The following is a 17,254-nucleotide window of genomic DNA, read 5'->3' as shown; positions in this document are numbered from 1 at the left end:
AGGTGAGGGGGAGTGATGGACAGACGGAGCAGGGAGAGTGGGAATAGTGACGGAGACTGGGAGGGGATGGGTGGGGAGGTGAGGAGGAGTGATGGACAGACGGAGGAGGTAGAGTGGGAATAGTGACAGAGACTGGGAGGGGATGGGTGGGGAGATGAGGGGGAGTGATGGAAAGACGGAGGAGGGAGAGTGGGAATAGTGACAGAGACTGGGAGGGGATGGGTGGGGAGTTGAGGGGGAGTGATGGACAGATGGAGGAGGGAGAGTAGGAATAGTGACAGTCTGGGAGGGGATGGGTGGGGAGGTGAGGGGGAGGGATGGACAGACGGAGGAGGGAGAGTGGGAATAGTGACAGAGACTGGGAGGGGATGGGTGGGGAGGTGAGGGGGAGTGATGGACAGACGGAGGAGGGAGAGTGGGAGTAGTGACAGAGACTGGGAGGGAATGGGTGGGGGTGTGAGGGGGAGTGATGGACAGATGGAGGAAGGAGAGTGGGAATAGTGACAGAGACTGGGAGGGGATGGGTGGGGAGGTGAGGGGGAGTGATGGACAGACCGAGGAGGGAGAGTGGGAATAGTGACAGAGACTGGGAGGGGATGGGTGGGGAGGTGAGGGGGAGTGATGGACAGACGGAGCAGGGAGAGTGGGAATAGTGACGGAGACTGGGAGGGGATGGGTGGGGAGGTGAGGAGGAGTGATGGGCAGACGGAGGAGGTAGAGTGGGAATACTGACAGAGACTGGAGGGGATGGGTGAGGAGATGAGGGGGAGTGATGGAAAGACGGAGGAGGGAGAGTGGGAATAGTGACAGAGACTGGGAGGGGATGGGTGGGGAGTTGAGGGGGAGTGATGGACAGATGGAGGAGGGAGAGTGGGAATAGTGACAGTCTGGGAGGGGATGGGTGGGGAGGTGAGGGGGAGGGATGGAAAGACGGAGGAGGGAGAGTGGGAATAGTGACAGAGACTGGGAAGGGATGGGTGGGGAGTTGAGGGGGAGTGATGGACAGATGGAGGAGGGAGAGTGGGAATAGTGACAGTCTGGGAGGGGATGGGTGGGGAGGTGAGGGGGAGGGATGGACAGACGGAGGAGGGAGAGTGGGAATCGTGACAGAGACTGGGAGGGGATGGGTGGGGAGGTGAGGGGGACGAGGGAGAGTGGGAATAGTGATAGAGACTGGGAGGGGATGGGTGGGGAGGTGAGGGGGAGTGATGGACAGACGGAGGAGGGGAGAGTGGGAATAGTGACAGAGACTGGGATGGGTGGGGAGGTGAGGGGGAGTGATGGACAGATGGAGGAGGGAGAGTGGTAATAGTGACAGAGACTGGGAGGGGATGGGTGGGGAGGTGAGGGGGAGTGATGGACAGATGGAGGAGGGGAGAGTGGGAATAGTGACAGAGACTGGGAGGGGATGGGTGGGGAGGTGAGGGGGAGTGATGGACAGACGGAGGAGGGAGAGTGGGAATAGTGACAGAGAATGGGAGGGGATGGGTGGGGAGTTGAGGGGGAGTGATGGACAGACGGAGGAGGGAGAGTGGGAATAGTGACAGAGACTGGGAGGGGATGCGTGGGGAGGTGAGGGGGAGTGATGGACAGACGGAGGAGGGAGAGTGGGAATAGTGACAGAGACTGGGAGGGGATGGGTGGGGGAGGTGAGGGGGAGTGATGGACAGACGGAGGGGAAGGGAGAGTGGGAATAGTGACAGAGAATGGGAGGAGATGGGTGGGGAGGTGAGGGGGAGTGATGGACAGACAGAGGAGGGAGAGTGGGAATAGTGACAGAGACTGGGAGGGGATGGGTGGGGAGGTGAGGGGGAGTGATGGACAGACGGAGGAGGGAGAGTGGGAATAGTGACAGAGATTGGGAGGGGATGGGTGGGGAGGTGAGGGGGAGTGATGGACAGACGGAGGAGGGAGAGTGGGAATCGTGACAGAGAATGGGAGGGGATGGGTGTGGAGTTGAGGGGGAGTGATGGACAGACGGAGGAGGGGAGAGTGGGAATAGTGACAGAGATTGGGAGGGGATGGGTGGGGAGGTGAGGGGGAGTGACGGACAGAATGAGGAGGGAGAGTGGGAATAGTGACAGAGACTGGGAGGGGATGCGTGGGGAGGTGAGGGCTAGTGATGGACAGACGGAGGAGGGAGAGTGGGAATAGTGACAGAGACTGGGAGGGGATGGGTGGGGAGGTGAGGGGGAGTGATGGACAGACGGAGGAGGGAGAGTGGGAATAGTGACAGAGAATGGGAGGAGATGGGTGGGGAGGTGAGGGGGAGTGATGGACAGACGGAGGAGGGAGAGTGGGAATAGTGACAGAGACTGGGAGGGGATGGGTGGGGAGGTGAGGGGGAGTGATGGACAGACGGAGGAGGGAGAGTGGGAATAGTGACAGAGACTGGGAGGGGATGGGTGGGGAGGTGAGGAGGAGGGATGGACAGACGGAGGAGGGAGAGTGGGAATAGTGACAGACTGGGAGGGGATGGGTGGGGAGGTGAGGGGGAGTGATGGACAGACGGAGGAGGGAGAGTGGGAATAGTGACAGACTGGGAGGGGATGGGTGGGGAGGTGAGGGGGAGTGATGGACAGATGGAGGAGGGAGAGTGGGAATAGTGACAGAGACTGGGAGGGGATGGGTGGGGAGGTGAGGGGGAGTGATGGAGGAGGGAGAGTGGGAATAGTGACAGAGACTGGGAGCGGATGGGAGGGGTGGTGAGGGGGAGTGATGGACAGACGGAGGAGGGAGAGTGGGAGTAGTGACAGACTGGGAGGGGATGGGTGGGGAGGTGAGGGGGAGTGATGGACAGACGGAGGAGGGAGAGTGGGAGTAGTGACAGAGACTGGGAGGGGATGGGTGGGGGTGTGAGGGGGAGTGATGGACAGATGGAGGAAGGAGAGTGGGAATAGTGACAGAGACTGGGAGGGGATGGGTTGGGATGTGAGGGGGAGTGATGGACAGACCGAGGAGGGAGAGTGGGAATAGTGACAGAGACTGGGAGGGGATGGGTGGGGAGGTGAGGGGGAGTGATGGACAGACGGAGCAGGGAGAGTGGGAATAGTGACGGAGACTGGGAGGGGATGGGTGGGGAGGTGAGGAGGAGTGATGGACAGACGGAGGAGGTAGAGTGGGAATAGTGACAGAGACTGGGAGGGGATGGGTGGGGAGATGAGGGGGAGTGATGGAAAGACGGAGGAGGGAGAGTGGGAATAGTGACAGAGACTGGGAGGGGATGGGTGGGGAGTTGAGGGGGAGTGATGGACAGATGGAGGAGGGAGAGTAGGAATAGTGACAGTCTGGGAGGGGATGGGTGGGGAGGTGAGGGGGAGTGATGGACAGACGGAGGAGGGAGAGTGGGAATAGTGACAGAGACTGGGAGGGGATGGGTGGGGAGGTGAGGGGGAGTGATGGACAGACGGAGGAGGGAGAGTGGGAGTAGTGACAGAGACTGGGAGGGAATGGGTGGGGGTGTGAGGGGGAGTGATGGACAGATGGAGGAAGGAGAGTGGGAATAGTGACAGAGACTGGGAGGGGATGGGTGGGGAGGTGAGCAGGAGTGATGGACAGACGGAGGAGGGAGAGTGGGAATAGTGACAGAGACTGGGAGGGGATGGGTGGGGAGGTGAGCAGGAGTGATGGGCAGACGGAGGAGGGAGAGTGGGAATAGTGACAGAGACTGGGAGGGGATGGGTGGGGATGTGAGGGGGAGTGATGGACAGACCGAGGAGGGAGAGTGGGAATAGTGACAGAGACTGGGAGGGGATGGGTGGGGAGGTGAGGGGGAGTGATGGACAGACGGAGCAGGGAGAGTGGGAATAGTGACGGAGACTGGGAGGGGATGGGTGGGGAGGTGAGGAGGAGTGATGGACAGACGGAGGAGGTAGAGTGGGAATAGTGACAGAGACTGGGAGGGGATGGGTGGGGAGATGAGGGGGAGTGATGGAAAGACGGAGGAGGGAGAGTGGGAATAGTGACAGAGACTGGGAGGGGATGGGTGGGGAGTTGAGGGGGAGTGATGGACAGATGGAGGAGGGAGAGTAGGAATAGTGACAGTCTGGGAGGGGATGGGTGGGGAGGTGAGGGGGAGGGATGGACAGACGGAGGAGGGAGAGTGGGAATAGTGACAGAGACTGGGAGGGGATGGGTGGGGAGGTGAGGGGGAGTGATGGACAGACGGAGGAGGGAGAGTGGGAGTAGTGACAGAGACTGGGAGGGAGTGGGTGGGGGTGTGAGGGGGAGTGATGGACAGATGGAGGAAGGAGAAGGTGGGAATAGTGACGGAGACTGGGAGGGGATGGGTGGGGAGGTGAGGAGGAGTGATGGGCAGACGGAGGAGGTAGAGTGGGAATAGTGACAGAGACTGGGAGGGGATGGGTGGGGAGGTGAGCGGGAGTGATGGACAGACGGAGGAGGGAGAGTGGGAATAGTGACAGTGGGAGGGGATGGGTGGGGAGGTGAGGGGGAGTGATGGACAGATGGAGGAGGGGAGAGTGGGAATAGTGACAGACTGGGAGGGGATGGGTGGGGAGGTGAGGGGGAGTGATGGACAGACGGAGGAGGGAGAGTGGGAATAGTGACAGTGGGAGGGGATGGGTGGGGAGGTGAGGGGGAGTGATGGACAGATGGAGGAGGGGAGAGTGGGAATAGTGACAGACTGGGAGGGGATGGGTGGGGAGGTGAGGGGGAGTGATGGACAGACGGAGGAGGGAGAGTGGGAATACTGACAGACTGGGAGGGGATGGGTGGGGAGGTGAGGGGGAGTGATGGAGGAGGGAGAGTGGGAATAGTGACAGAGACTGGGAGGGGATGGGTGGGGAGGTGAGGGGGAGTGATGGAGGAGGGAGAGTGGGAATAGTGACAGAGACTGGGAGGGGATGGGTGGGGAGGTGAGGGGGAGTGATGGACAGACGGAGGAGGGAGAGTGGGAATAGTGACAGAGACTGGGAGGGGATGGGTGGGGAGGTGAGGAGGAGGGATGGACAGACGGAGGAGGGAGAGTGGGAATAGTGACAGACTGGGAGGGGATGGGTGGGGAGGTGAGGGGGAGTGATGGACAGACGGAGGAGGGAGAGTGGGAATAGTGACAGACTGGGAGGGGATGGGTGGGGAGGTGAGGGGGAGTGATGGACAGATGGAGGAGGGAGAGTGGGAATAGTGACAGAGACTGGGAGGGGATGGGTGGGGAGGTGAGGGGGAGTGATGGAGGAGGGAGAGTGGGAATAGTGACAGAGACTGGGAGCGGATGGGAGGGGTGGTGAGGGGGAGTGATGGACAGGCGGAGGAGGGAGAGTGGGAGTAGTGACAGACTGGGAGGGGATGGGTGGGGAGGTGAGGGGGAGTGATGGACAGACGGAGGAGGGAGAGTGGGAGTAGTGACAGAGACTGGGAGGGGATGGGTGGGGGTGTGAGGGGGAGTGATGGACAGACCGAGGAGGGAGAGTGGGAATAGTGACAGAGACTGGGAGGGGATGGGTGGGGAGGTGAGGGGGAGTGATGGACAGACGGAGCAGGGAGAGTGGGAATAGTGACGGAGACTGGGAGGGGATGGGTGGGGAGGTGAGGAGGAGTGATGGACAGACGGAGGAGGTAGAGTGGGAATAGTGACAGAGACTGGGAGGGGATGGGTGGGGAGATGAGGGGGAGTGATGGAAAGACGGAGGAGGGAGAGTGGGAATAGTGACAGAGACTGGGAGGGGATGGGTGGGGAGTTGAGGGGGAGTGATGGACAGATGGAGGAGGGAGAGTAGGAATAGTGACAGTCTGGGAGGGGATGGGTGGGGAGGTGAGGGGGAGGGATGGACAGACGGAGGAGGGAGAGTGGGAATAGTGACAGAGACTGGGAGGGGATGGGTGGGGAGGTGAGGGGGAGTGATGGACAGACGGAGGAGGGAGAGTGGGAGTAGTGACAGAGACTGGGAGGGAATGGGTGGGGGTGTGAGGGGGAGTGATGGACAGATGGAGGAAGGAGAGTGGGAATAGTGACAGAGACTGGGAGGGGATGGGTGGGGAGGTGAGCAGGAGTGATGGGCAGACGGAGGAGGGAGAGTGGGAATAGTGATAGAGACTGGGAGGGGATGGGTGGGGATGTGAGGGGGAGTGATGGACAGACCGAGGAGGGAGAGTGGGAATAGTGACAGAGACTGGGAGGGGATGGGTGGGGAGGTGAGGGGGAGTGATGGACAGACGGAGCAGGGAGAGTGGGAATAGTGACGGAGACTGGGAGGGGATGGGTGGGGAGGTGAGGAGGAGTGATGGGCAGACGGAGGAGGTAGAGTGGGAATACTGACAGAGACTGGGAGGGGATGGGTGAGGAGATGAGGGGGAGTGATGGAAAGACGGAGGAGGGAGAGTGGGAATAGTGACAGAGACTGGGAGGGGATGGGTGGGGAGTTGAGGGGGAGTGATGGACAGATGGAGGAGGGAGAGTGGGAATAGTGACAGTCTGGGAGGGGATGGGTGGGGAGGTGAGGGGGAGGGATGGAAAGACGGAGGAGGGAGAGTGGGAATAGTGACAGAGACTGGGAAGGGATGGGTGGGGAGTTGAGGGGGAGTGATGGACAGATGGAGGAGGGAGAGTGGGAATAGTGACAGTCTGGGAGGGGATGGGTGGGGAGGTGAGGGGGAGGGATGGACAGACGGAGGAGGGAGAGTGGGAATCGTGACAGAGACTGGGAGGGGATGGGTGGGGAGGTGAGGGGGACGAGGGAGAGTGGGAATAGTGATAGAGACTGGGAGGGGATGGGTGGGGAGGTGAGGGGGAGTGATGGACAGACGGAGGAGGGGAGAGTGGGAATAGTGACAGAGACTGGGATGGGTGGGGAGGTGAGGGGGAGTGATGGACAGATGGAGGAGGGAGAGTGGGAATAGTGACAGAGACTGGGAGGGGATGGGTGGGGAGGTGAGGGGGAGTGATGGACAGATGGAGGAGGGGAGAGTGGGAATAGTGACAGAGACTGGGAGGGGATGGGTGGGGAGGTGAGGGGGAGTGATGGACAGACGGAGGAGGGAGAGTGGGAATAGTGACAGAGAATGGGAGGGGATGGGTGGGGAGTTGAGGGGGAGTGATGGACAGACGGAGGAGGGAGAGTGGGAATAGTGACAGAGACTGGGAGGGGATGCGTGGGGAGGTGAGGGGGAGTGATGGACAGACGGAGGAGGGAGAGTGGGAATAGTGACAGAGACTGGGAGGGGATGGGTGGGGAGGTGAGGGGGAGTGATGGACAGACGGAGGAGGGAGAGTGGGAATAGTGACAGAGAATGGGAGGAGATGGGTGGGGAGGTGAGGGGGAGTGATGGACAGACAGAGGAGGGAGAGTGGGAATAGTGACAGAGACTGGGAGGGGATGGGTGGGGAGGTGAGGGGGAGTGATGGACAGACGGAGGAGGGAGAGTGGGAATAGTGACAGAGATTGGGAGGGGATGGGTGGGGAGGTGAGGGGGAGTGATGGACAGACGGAGGAGGGAGAGTGGGAATCGTGACAGAGAATGGGAGGGGATGGGTGTGGAGTTGAGGGGGAGTGATGGACAGACGGAGGAGGGGAGAGTGGGAATAGTGACAGAGATTGGGAGGGGATGGGTGGGGAGGTGAGGGGGAGTGACGGACAGAATGAGGAGGGAGAGTGGGAATAGTGACAGAGACTGGGAGGGGATGCGTGGGGAGGTGAGGGCTAGTGATGGACAGACGGAGGAGGGAGAGTGGGAATAGTGACAGAGACTGGGAGGGGATGGGTGGGGAGGTGAGGGGGAGTGATGGACAGACGGAGGAGGGAGAGTGGGAATAGTGACAGAGAATGGGAGGAGATGGGTGGGGAGGTGAGGGGGAGTGATGGACAGACGGAGGAGGGAGAGTGGGAATAGTGACAGAGACTGGGAGGGGATGGGTGGGGAGGTGAGGGGGAGTGATGGACAGACGGAGGAGGGAGAGTGGGAATAGTGACAGAGACTGGGAGGGGATGGGTGGGGAGGTGAGGGGGAGTGATGGACAGACGGAGTAGGGAGAGTGGGAATAGTGACAGAGACTGGGAGGGGATGGGTGGGGAGGTGAGGGGGAGTGATGGACAGATGGAGGAGGGGAGAGTGGGAATAGTGACAGAGACTGGGAGGGGATGGGTGGGGAGGTGAGGGGGAGTGATGGACAGATGGAGGAGGGAGAGTGGGAATAGTGACAGAGACTGGGAGGGGATGGGTGGGGAGGTGAGGGGGAGTGATGGACAGACGGAGGAGGGAGAGTGGGAATAGTGACAGAGAATGGGAGGAGATGGGTGGGGAGTCTTTGTGTTCTCCACAGCTTGCCCCATCTTCCAGGGGACCCCCCACTAGATACGGATATGTTTACCTTCCCCGACCCTTCTCGCTCCCATCTGGGGGGATTGCTTTCCCCGTAGTCCCTTTCTGCATTCGTCCCTCCGCGCACTTAGCCCTGCAGCGGATCTTAGTGCTACGCCTGCCCGATTCCCTCCTCCCTCGCCTCCTTTCAGCCCTTTCATGTGGGGCAACTTCCCACCTGCTGCGGTCATCTATTGTGTCCAGGTCTCCCGCTGTGGCCTCCTTTGCGTTGGCGAGACCTGCTGTGAGATGAACTTAAGGTGGATCTTCCTGGTGGCCAGTTTAATTACGATTCCCATTTGGTCACGTCAGTCCACGTCCGCCTCTTGTGCCACTTTGTGTCGGTGTTCCTGCTGGGATGAATATCGATGTTCTCTGTCCAGTCTCCCTGCCCCGCTCTTCCCCTCTCTGGCCTCCTGCCTATCGCCCCCCCCCCCCCCGATGCCCTTCTTCCTTCCCTCTTCCCCCATGGTCCACCCTCCTCTCTGATGAGCTTCCTTCCTCTTGACCTTTCCCACCCTCCTGGCTTCACCCATCACCTTCTCGTTGACCTCCTTCCCCCCCTCCCACCTTTTTATTCTGTCGTCTTCCCCCTTCCGTTCCGGTCCCGAAGATGGGTCTCGGCCTGAATCACCGACTGTCTGCCCTTCTCTGCAGACGCAGCCCGACCTGCTGAGTTCCTCCAGGTCTGGGGTTGGGACGTCAATCTGCAGTTGTACGGGAAGGCTGAGCTTGGAGTTCTGTCCAGTTTTTGTCATGTGCTGTCGGAACGACTTGGTTAGAGTGCCGGGGAGACGCAAGGACGCGAGGGTTAGTCTCCCTTCGCATTGGGCGTTTCAATCTCATTGGCTCGAGTTCATCTGATTGACCTGTGTTGGATTCCCATTGGGTGTGACCAAGGGCGACTCCACTTCCTGCCCCAGGTGACTGCTTCCGTTCTCTTCAGCTCTGGTTGAAATCAGTGAAAGCAGGTCACTGAGGCACTGGGCCGAGCCGATGACATTGCTCCTGTACCGGCTAAGCAGCTTAGCTGAGAACGGCATTGGGTTTAGCAGATGATCAGTAGAAGTTCCTTGTGTCCACGTTCAATGGCTCTGAATAAGTTATCCTGGAGTGAGAATCAGTTCACAAAATGGCAGCCTCCATTCCCTTCAAGCACATAGCAACAACAAAGACATCTGCTTTGCCTACTTCCACTGTCCTTGACCCATTTGAGTTCGAAGTTTTCTTTCATATTTTAATTCCTTCATGACCGACACTTGGAGAATGTGCTTAAAATTGCCAGAGGCATAGACCAGATTGGCAGTCAGTCTTTTCCCCTGGGTAGGGGGACAGAAACTAGGGGGTCATTGGTTTAGCGTGGCCAGGAAAGATTTGAAGGTGACCTGAGGGGCAAAGTTTTCACTCAGAGGGTGGTATGTAAAGGTCTCGGGCACACGTTTTTAAAAAAAGGGATTCTATAGAGACGCTTTCAAAAATAGTGAAGATTTTCTAAATATCGAAAGGTTTTCCTTAAAGACCAGTCATCATCATTATGCGCCGTGTCATATGACAGCATCATTGTGTGACGTGTTCGTATGATGCGTGTGATCATAGTTGACACTGGCCACGTTAGAAACGGGAAGAGGAAATGCGATTGTGTACGATCGTGAAATGCACTTATTATGCCAACGATGTAGAGGGAGCACACCTTCTGTGGGCAGTTTAAATTCCTTGGTGTGCGGGCAGCAAAAGATGTGTCTGCGCGCGCAGACGTGCACGCCTCGGAGGAAACATTGCCTTCGAAGAACCTTTATGATTGAGTCCCGTAGATAAAGGCCGATGGCCCGTCTTTTCCCCAGGGTGGGGAGTCTGAAGGACTGAGAATCGCTTTGATTCACCATGTACAGTAAATTTCCATGCGTTAGGAATTTGTTGTGGTGTGTGTTGGAACGCGAAGGTGTGAATTTAACCCTTTCCCCTCTCACCTGAAAGGGGACCTCAGAGGCAAGTTTTCCACAGACAGTGGAAGAAGCAGGTCCAATTATGAGATTTTACCCATTTAGGAAGTACGTGACGCAGAGTGGGAATAGGGACAGAGACTGGGAGCGGATAGGATGTTATTGCAGGGGAAGTTGGTAGAGGGAAGCACGTAGGGGTAGTGGGGCGGGCATTTATTTGGCAGGGTAAACAGATTCAGAGAGACGACTACGCAGGTGAAATGTGAGGCACCCTTAACCAGCGTTTGTCCCTTCCTCACCGTGTACCTGTCCACTGTCCTTCGTCAACTCTCGATATGATGCCTCCCTCACTAACTGGTACGTTGTTTCCATTCAGAACAGCAGTGAGGGGCCTTCATCTCTAACGGTGTTCAATGTCCTCTCGGTCAGTCATATACTCCCAGAGGAGAAGGAATCCATGTTGCTGTTTCTGCATCAGTTTTGTGTGTGTGTGTCTGTGTGTGTCTCTGTGTGTGTGTGAGTGTGTGTCTGTGTGTGTGTGAGTGTGTGTGTGTGAGTGTGTGTGTCTCTGTGTGTGTGTGAGTGTGTGTCTGTGTGTGCGTCTGTCTGTCTGAGTGTGTGTGAGTGTGTGTGTGTGTGTGTGTGTGTCTGAGTGTGTGTGTGTGTGTGTGTGTGCGAGTCTGTGTGTCTGTGTGTGTGTGTGAGTGTGTGTGTGTGTGTCTGAGTGTGTGTGTGTGTGCGAGTCTGTGTGTCTGTGTGTGTGTCTGAGTGTGTGCGTGTGAGTGTGTGTGTGTGTGTCTGAGTGTGTGTGTGTGTGCGAGTCTGTGTGTCTGTGTGTGTGTCTGAGTGTGTGTGTGTGTGAGTGTGTGTGTGTCTGAGTGTGTGTGTCTGAGTGTGTGTGTGTGAGTGTGTGTGTGTGTGTGAGTGCATCTGTCTGAGTGTGTGTGTGTGTATGTGTGTGAGTGTGTGTGTGTATGTGTGTGTGTGTGTGTGTCTGAGTGTGTGTGTGTCTGAGTGTGTGTGTGTGTGTGAGTGTGTGTGTGTGTGTGAGTGTGTGTGTGTGTGTGTGTGTGTGTGTGTGTGTGTGTGTGAGTGTGTGTGTGTGAGTGTGTGTGTGTGAGTGTGTGTGTGTGAGTGTGTGTGTGTGAGTGAGTGTGTGTGAGTGTGTGTGTGAGTGTGTGTGTGTGTCTGAGTGTGTGTGAGTGTGTGTGTGTGTGTGAGTCTGTGTGTCTGTGTCTATGTGAGTGTGTGTGTGTCTGTGTGTCTCTGTGTCTGTGTGTGTGTCTGTCTGTGTGAGTGTGTGTGTGTCTGTGTGTCTCTGTGTCTGTGTGTGTGTCTGTCTGTGTGAGTGTGTGTGTGTCTGTGTGTCTCTGTGTCTGAGTGTGTGTCTGAGTGTGTGTGTGAGTGAGTGTGTGTGTCTGCGTGTGTGAGTGTGAGTGTGTGTGTCTATGTGAGTGTGTGTGTGTCTGTGTGTGTTTTGCTGTGGATTTCCAGCATCTGCAGAATCTCTTGTGTTGATGACGTGGTACATTATTGTGTCCTAACGAAAATTCCTTTTGTTTCTGTCTCCCCTCTTCTCTCTCCACCCCTTCCCCTGGGATTATCACTCCTCCTTCACCCCTACCACCTTCAACCCTCCTCCATAATTCAACCCCCCTACCCCTCTACAACCCTCATTCCAACCCCCCAACCCATTCTAATCCTACCTCCAACCCTCCTTACCCCCTCCAACCCTCCTTACCCCCTCCAACCCTCCTTACCCCCTCCAACCCTCCTTACCCCCTCCAACCCTCCTTACCCCCTCCAACCCTCCTTCAACCCTTCCTCCCCCTTTCAACCCTGTTTCATCCTTCCTCCCCCTCACCCCCAAACCCCTGGAACAACATCCACCTTGCCCCCCGTCCCATCCCTGGGGATGGCCCCTTGCCCCCCGCCCCGTGCCTGGGGATGGCCCCTTGCCCCTCGCCCCGTGCCTGGGGATGGCCCCTTGCCCCCCGTCCCGTCCCTGGGGTGGCCCCTTGCCCCTCGCCCCGTGCCTGGGGATGGCCCCTTGCCCCCCGTCCCGTCCCTGGGGTGGCCCCTTGCCCCCGCCCCGTCCCTGGGGTGGCCCCTTGCCCCTCGCCCCGTCCCTGGGGTGGCCCCTTGCCCCTCGCCCCGTGCCTGGGGATGGCCCCTTGCCCCCCGTCCCGTCCCTGGGGTGGCCCCTTGCCCCTCGCCCCGTGCCTGGGGATGGCCCCTTGCCCCCCGCCCCATCCCTGGGGTGGCCCCTTGCCCCTCGCCCCGTGCCTGGGGATGGCCCCTTGCCCCCCGCCCCATCCCTGGGGTGGCCCCTTGCCCCCCGCCCCGTGCCTGGGGATGGCCCCTTGCCCCCGCCCCGTTGCCTGGGGTGGCCCCTTGCCCCCCGCCCTGTCCCTGGGGTGGCCCCTTGCCCCTCGCCCCGTGCCTGGGGTGGCCCCTTGCCCCCGCCCCGTCCCTGGGGTGGCCCTGCAGCAGAGGCCAGTGAAGCAGTCGCTGAGCAGCTGCCTGTGCCGCGAGTCGCACTGGAAATGCCTGGTGCTGACGCTGCTGATGTACAGCTGCCTGGGCGTGGTCACCTGGTGCCACCTGTCCACCGTCCCCCGGCTGGGCTTCGAGCGCCCGGCGCCCGGCACCGCCTCGGCCCTCTACCGCGAGAGCCCGTGCTCCAGCGGCTACGTCTACATCCCGCTGGCCTTCCTCTCCATGCTCTACCTGGTCTACCTGGTGGAGTGCTGGCACTGCTTCGCCCGCAACCAGACCCAGCAGCAGGCCGACGTCAACAGCGTCTACGAGCGGGTGCGGCGCCTGCGACGCGCTAGCCCCTGCATCTGGTGGCGGGCCGTCAGCTATCACTACGTGCGCCGCACCCGCCAGGTCACCCGCTACCGCAACGGCGACGCCTACACCACCACGCAGGTCTACCACGAGCGGGTCAACACGCGGCTGGCCGAGTCCGAGTTCGACTACGCCCGGCACGGGGTGCGCGACGTGTCCCGCCAGCTCCGCGGCCTGGCCGACCACCCCGCCACCCGGCTCCGCTTCACCAAGTGCTTCAGCTTTGGCAGCGCCGAGTCGGAGACGTCCTACCTGACCCAGCGGGCCCGCTTCTTCAGCGAGAACGAGGGCCTCGACGACTACATGGAGGCGCGCGAGGGCATGCACCTCCGCAACGTCGACTTCAAGGAGCACGTGGTCTCGCTGGCCGACCCCAAGAGCCCGCCCTGGTACGTGTCCCGCTACATCTTCTGGAGCGTCTCCTGCCTGGTGCTCTCCTGGCCGCTGCGCGTGCTGGCCGAGTACCGCACGGCGCACGTCCACTACCACGTGGAGAAGCTGTTCGGGCCGGAGGACGGCCCCCGGGAGCCCGCGGCCCCGGGCCCCCGCCTCAGCACGGTCGACGTCACCGAGCTGGAGTGGCACATCCGCTCCAACCAGCAGCTGGTGCCCAGCTATTCCGAGGCGCTGCTGATGGAGGCCGGGGTCTCCTCGCCCGCCCTCGCCGCCTACCTCCAGCCCTGCCGCCTCTGCCGGCGGTCGGCCAGCAGCAGCTCCCTGCCCGCCGCGCGCCCGCCACCCGCCCCCCGCATGCCCTTCAGCCGCAGCCGCTTCTCCCTGGGCCGGCTCCAGGCCCCCGGCCCCGCCTGCCTCTTCCGCAGCCTCAGCGGCCGCCTCGGGGACCCGCGGGGCGAGAATGAGCAGGAGGAGCCGCCGTCCTACCAGGACGCCATCTTCTTCCCCCGCCTCATCGTGCACGCGGGCGACGGCTGCAGCGGCCACAGGCCCCTGCGGAGCGACGGGCCGGGGCCCGACACACGACTGTGAGGGCCAAAAACGCTGTCGCTGCAGCTCAGTGGGCGAGGCCAATCAGTCAAAACCCTCCCTCCGCCCATGGGTTTGGAATCCCCTCCGCTCCCCACCCTCTCCATCACGACCGGTTCCCTTTCCCTGGCCCATCTGCCCAGCCACTCCCCACCCGCCTCCTCATCTCCCCCGATCATTGCTCATCCCCGATCTGCAGAGGAATGGGACCCTGTGGCCCTCAGTTACCTCCCCCTCCCACCTGCCCCCCTCAGTGGTTCCAAAGATGCCTCGGCCGCCCTCGCCCCCGGACCCGGGACGCACCCGTTCGCCACCCTGCAAATGGAATCCGCCTCCATGGCTTGTCGAGGACACGACTCGCGCATCACCGTTCTGTGGAGCCGCGAGCGTCTGGGAGACGCACTCTGCACCTTACTGCTGAAGCGGACTGTATTCCTGGCTGGAAACTGGACAGTCCTGGGGAGGGGGAGGGGGGGATTCGACTCTCCCTCCCGCTGGCGGCTGGACATTTTGCGTTACAATGAAAGCCGGCAACTGACAGAATCAGTGCGGAGAAGGGAAAGGACCTGGGATTCATGATTTTCTCCCGTCTCGAGGCTATGATCCCAAAGCAGAGACAGCATGGGCAGGGCAAAGTGAAGCACCCTTTCCCCATCACCACACAGGTCCCGGGGCAGCGAGACACAACTTCACCAGGTCTGACCCCGGGGCTGTGTGATGGGACGGTGTGGAGGGAGGGTCACTCTGTGTCTGTCCCCGGGAGTGAGTGATGGGACGGTGTGGAGGGAGGGTCACTCTGTGTCTGACACCGGGAGTGTGTGATGGGACGGTGTGGAGGGAGGATCACTCTGTGCCTGACCCTGGGAGTGTGTGATGGGACGGTGTGGAGGGAGGATCACTCTGTGTCTGACCCCGGGAGTGTGTGATGGGACGGTGTGGAGGGAGGGTCACTCTGTGTCTGACACCGGGAGTGTGTGATGGGACGGTGTGGAGGGAGGATCACTCTGTGTCTGACCCCGGGAGTGTGTGATGGGACGGTGTGGAGGGAGGGTCACTCTGTGTCTGACCCTGGGAGTGTGTGATGGGACGGTGTGGAGGGAGGATCACTCTGTGTCTGACCCCGGGAGTGTGTGATGGGACGGTGTGGAGGGAGGGTCACTCTGTGTCTGACCCCGGGAGTGTGTGATGGGACGGTGTGGAGGGAGATTCACTCTGTGTCTGACCCCGGGAGTGTGTGATGGGACGGTGTGGAGGGAGGGTCACTCTGTGTCCGACCCCGGGAGTGTGTGATGGGACGGTGTGGAGGGAGATTCACTCTGTGTCTGACCCCGGGAGTGTGTGATGGGACGGTGTGGAGGGAGATTCACTCTGTGTCTGACCCCGGGAGTGTGTGATGGGACGGTGTGGAGGGAGATTCACTCTGTGTCTGACCCCGGGAGTGTGTGATGGGACGGTGTGGAGGGAGGGTCACTCTGTGTCTGACCCCGGGGCTGTGTGATGGGACGGTGTGGAGGGAGATTCACTCTGTGTCTGACCCCGGGACTGTGTGAGGGGATGGTGTGGAGGGAGGGTCACTCAGTGTCTGACCCCGGGAGTGTGTGATGGGATGGTGTGGAGGGAGATTCACTCTGTGTCTGACCCCGGGAGTGTGTGATGGGACGGTGTGGAGGGAGATTCACTCTGTGTCTGATCCCGGGAGTTTGTGATGGGACGGTGTGGAGGGAGATTCACTCTGTGTCTGACCCCGGGAGTGTGTGATGGGACGGTGTGGAGGGAGGGTCACTCTGTGTCTGACCCCGGGGCTGTGTGATGGGACGGTGTGGAGGGAGATTCACTCTGTGTCTGACCCCGGGACTGTGTGAGGGGATGGTGTGGAGGGAGGGTCACTCAGTGTCTGACCCCGGGAGTGTGTGATGGGATGGTGTGGAGGGAGATTCACTCTGTGTCTGACCCCGGGAGTGTGTGATGGGACGGTGTGGAGGGAGATTCACTCTGTGTCTGATCCCGGGAGTTTGTGATGGGACGGTGTGGAGGGAGATTCACTCTGTGTCTGACCCCGGGAGTGTGTGATGGGACGGTGTGGAGGGAGATTCACTCTGTGTCTGACCCCGGGAGTGTGTGATGGGACGGTGTGGAGGGAGATTCACTCTGTGTCTGACCCCGGGAGAGTGTGATGGGATGGTGTGGAGGGAGATTCACTCTGTGTCTGACCCTGGGAGTGTGTGATGGGACGGTGTGGAGGGAGATTCACTCTGTGTCTGACCCCGGGAGTGTGTGATGGGACGGTGTGGAGGGAGGGTCACTCTGTGTCTGACCCCGGGACTGTGTGATGGGATGATCTGGAGGGATATTCACTCTGTGTCTGTCCCCGGGAGTGTGTGATGGGATGGTGTGGAGGGAGATTCACTCTGTGTCTGACCCTGGGAGTGTGTGATGGGATGGTGTGGAGGGAGATTCACTCTGTGTCTGACCCCGGGAGTGTGTGATGGGACGGAGTGGAGGGAGCTTCACTTTGTGTCTGACTCTGGGAGTGTGTGATGGGACGGTGTGGAGGGTGTCTGGCCCAGGGAGTGAGTGATGGGATGATGTGGAGGGAGGGTCACTCTGTGTCTGACCCTGGGAGTGTGTGATGGGACGGTGTGGAGGGAGCTTCACTTTGTGTCTGACTCTGGGAGTGTGTGATGGGACGGTGTGGAGGGAGTTTCACTCTGTGTCTGACCCTGGGAGTGTGTGATGGGACGGTGTGGAGGGAGATTCACTCTGTGTCTGACCCCGGGAGTGTGTGAGGGGACGGAGTGGAGGGAGTGTCACTCTGTGTCTGACCCCGGGAGTGTGTGATCGGACGGTGTGGAGGGTGTCTGGCCCAGGGAGTGAGTGATGGGACGGTGTGGAGGGAGGGTCATTCTGTGTCTGACCCCGGGAGTGTGTGAGGGGACGGTGTGGAGGGAGATTCACTCTGTGTCTGACCCCGGGAGTGTGTGAGGGGACGGTGTGGAGGGAGATTCACGCTGTGTCTGACCCCGGGAGTGTGTGATCGGACGGTGTGGAGGGAGGGTCACTCTGTGTCTGATCCCGGGAGTGTGTGAGGGGACGGTGTGGAGGGAGATTCACTCTGTGTCACTCCTGTCCCCAGGAACCCTGGGTATCCCTCTCCTCAGACG

At 60.2% G+C, this 17,254-nt stretch overlaps 1 protein-coding gene across 2 annotated transcripts in view; it reads left to right on the top strand.

Moving 5' to 3' along the window:
• The window catches only part of LOC132390511 (transmembrane protein 151B-like), a 30,606-nt gene extending 14,334 nt beyond the window's left edge, over positions 1–16,272 (top strand). The window contains exon 2 of one of the 2 annotated variants that reach the window (XM_059963123.1): positions 12,750–16,272. In XM_059963123.1, coding sequence (XP_059819106.1) covers positions 12,750–14,096 — 1,347 coding nt within the window. In that variant the 3' untranslated portion in view covers positions 14,097–16,272. Of the gene's footprint in view, positions 1–12,746 lie in introns of both variants that reach the window. The other variant, XM_059963122.1, reaches the window with a different exon arrangement.
• Positions 16,273–17,254: the final 982 nt, after the last annotated feature.

The sequence above is a fragment of the Hypanus sabinus genome, unplaced genomic scaffold (assembly GCF_030144855.1).
Source record: "Hypanus sabinus isolate sHypSab1 unplaced genomic scaffold, sHypSab1.hap1 scaffold_935, whole genome shotgun sequence".
Lineage (NCBI taxonomy): Eukaryota > Metazoa > Chordata > Chondrichthyes > Myliobatiformes > Dasyatidae > Hypanus > Hypanus sabinus.
The sequence above is the reverse complement of the archived record's forward strand: the minus strand, read 5'-3'. Positions and strand labels throughout refer to the sequence as shown.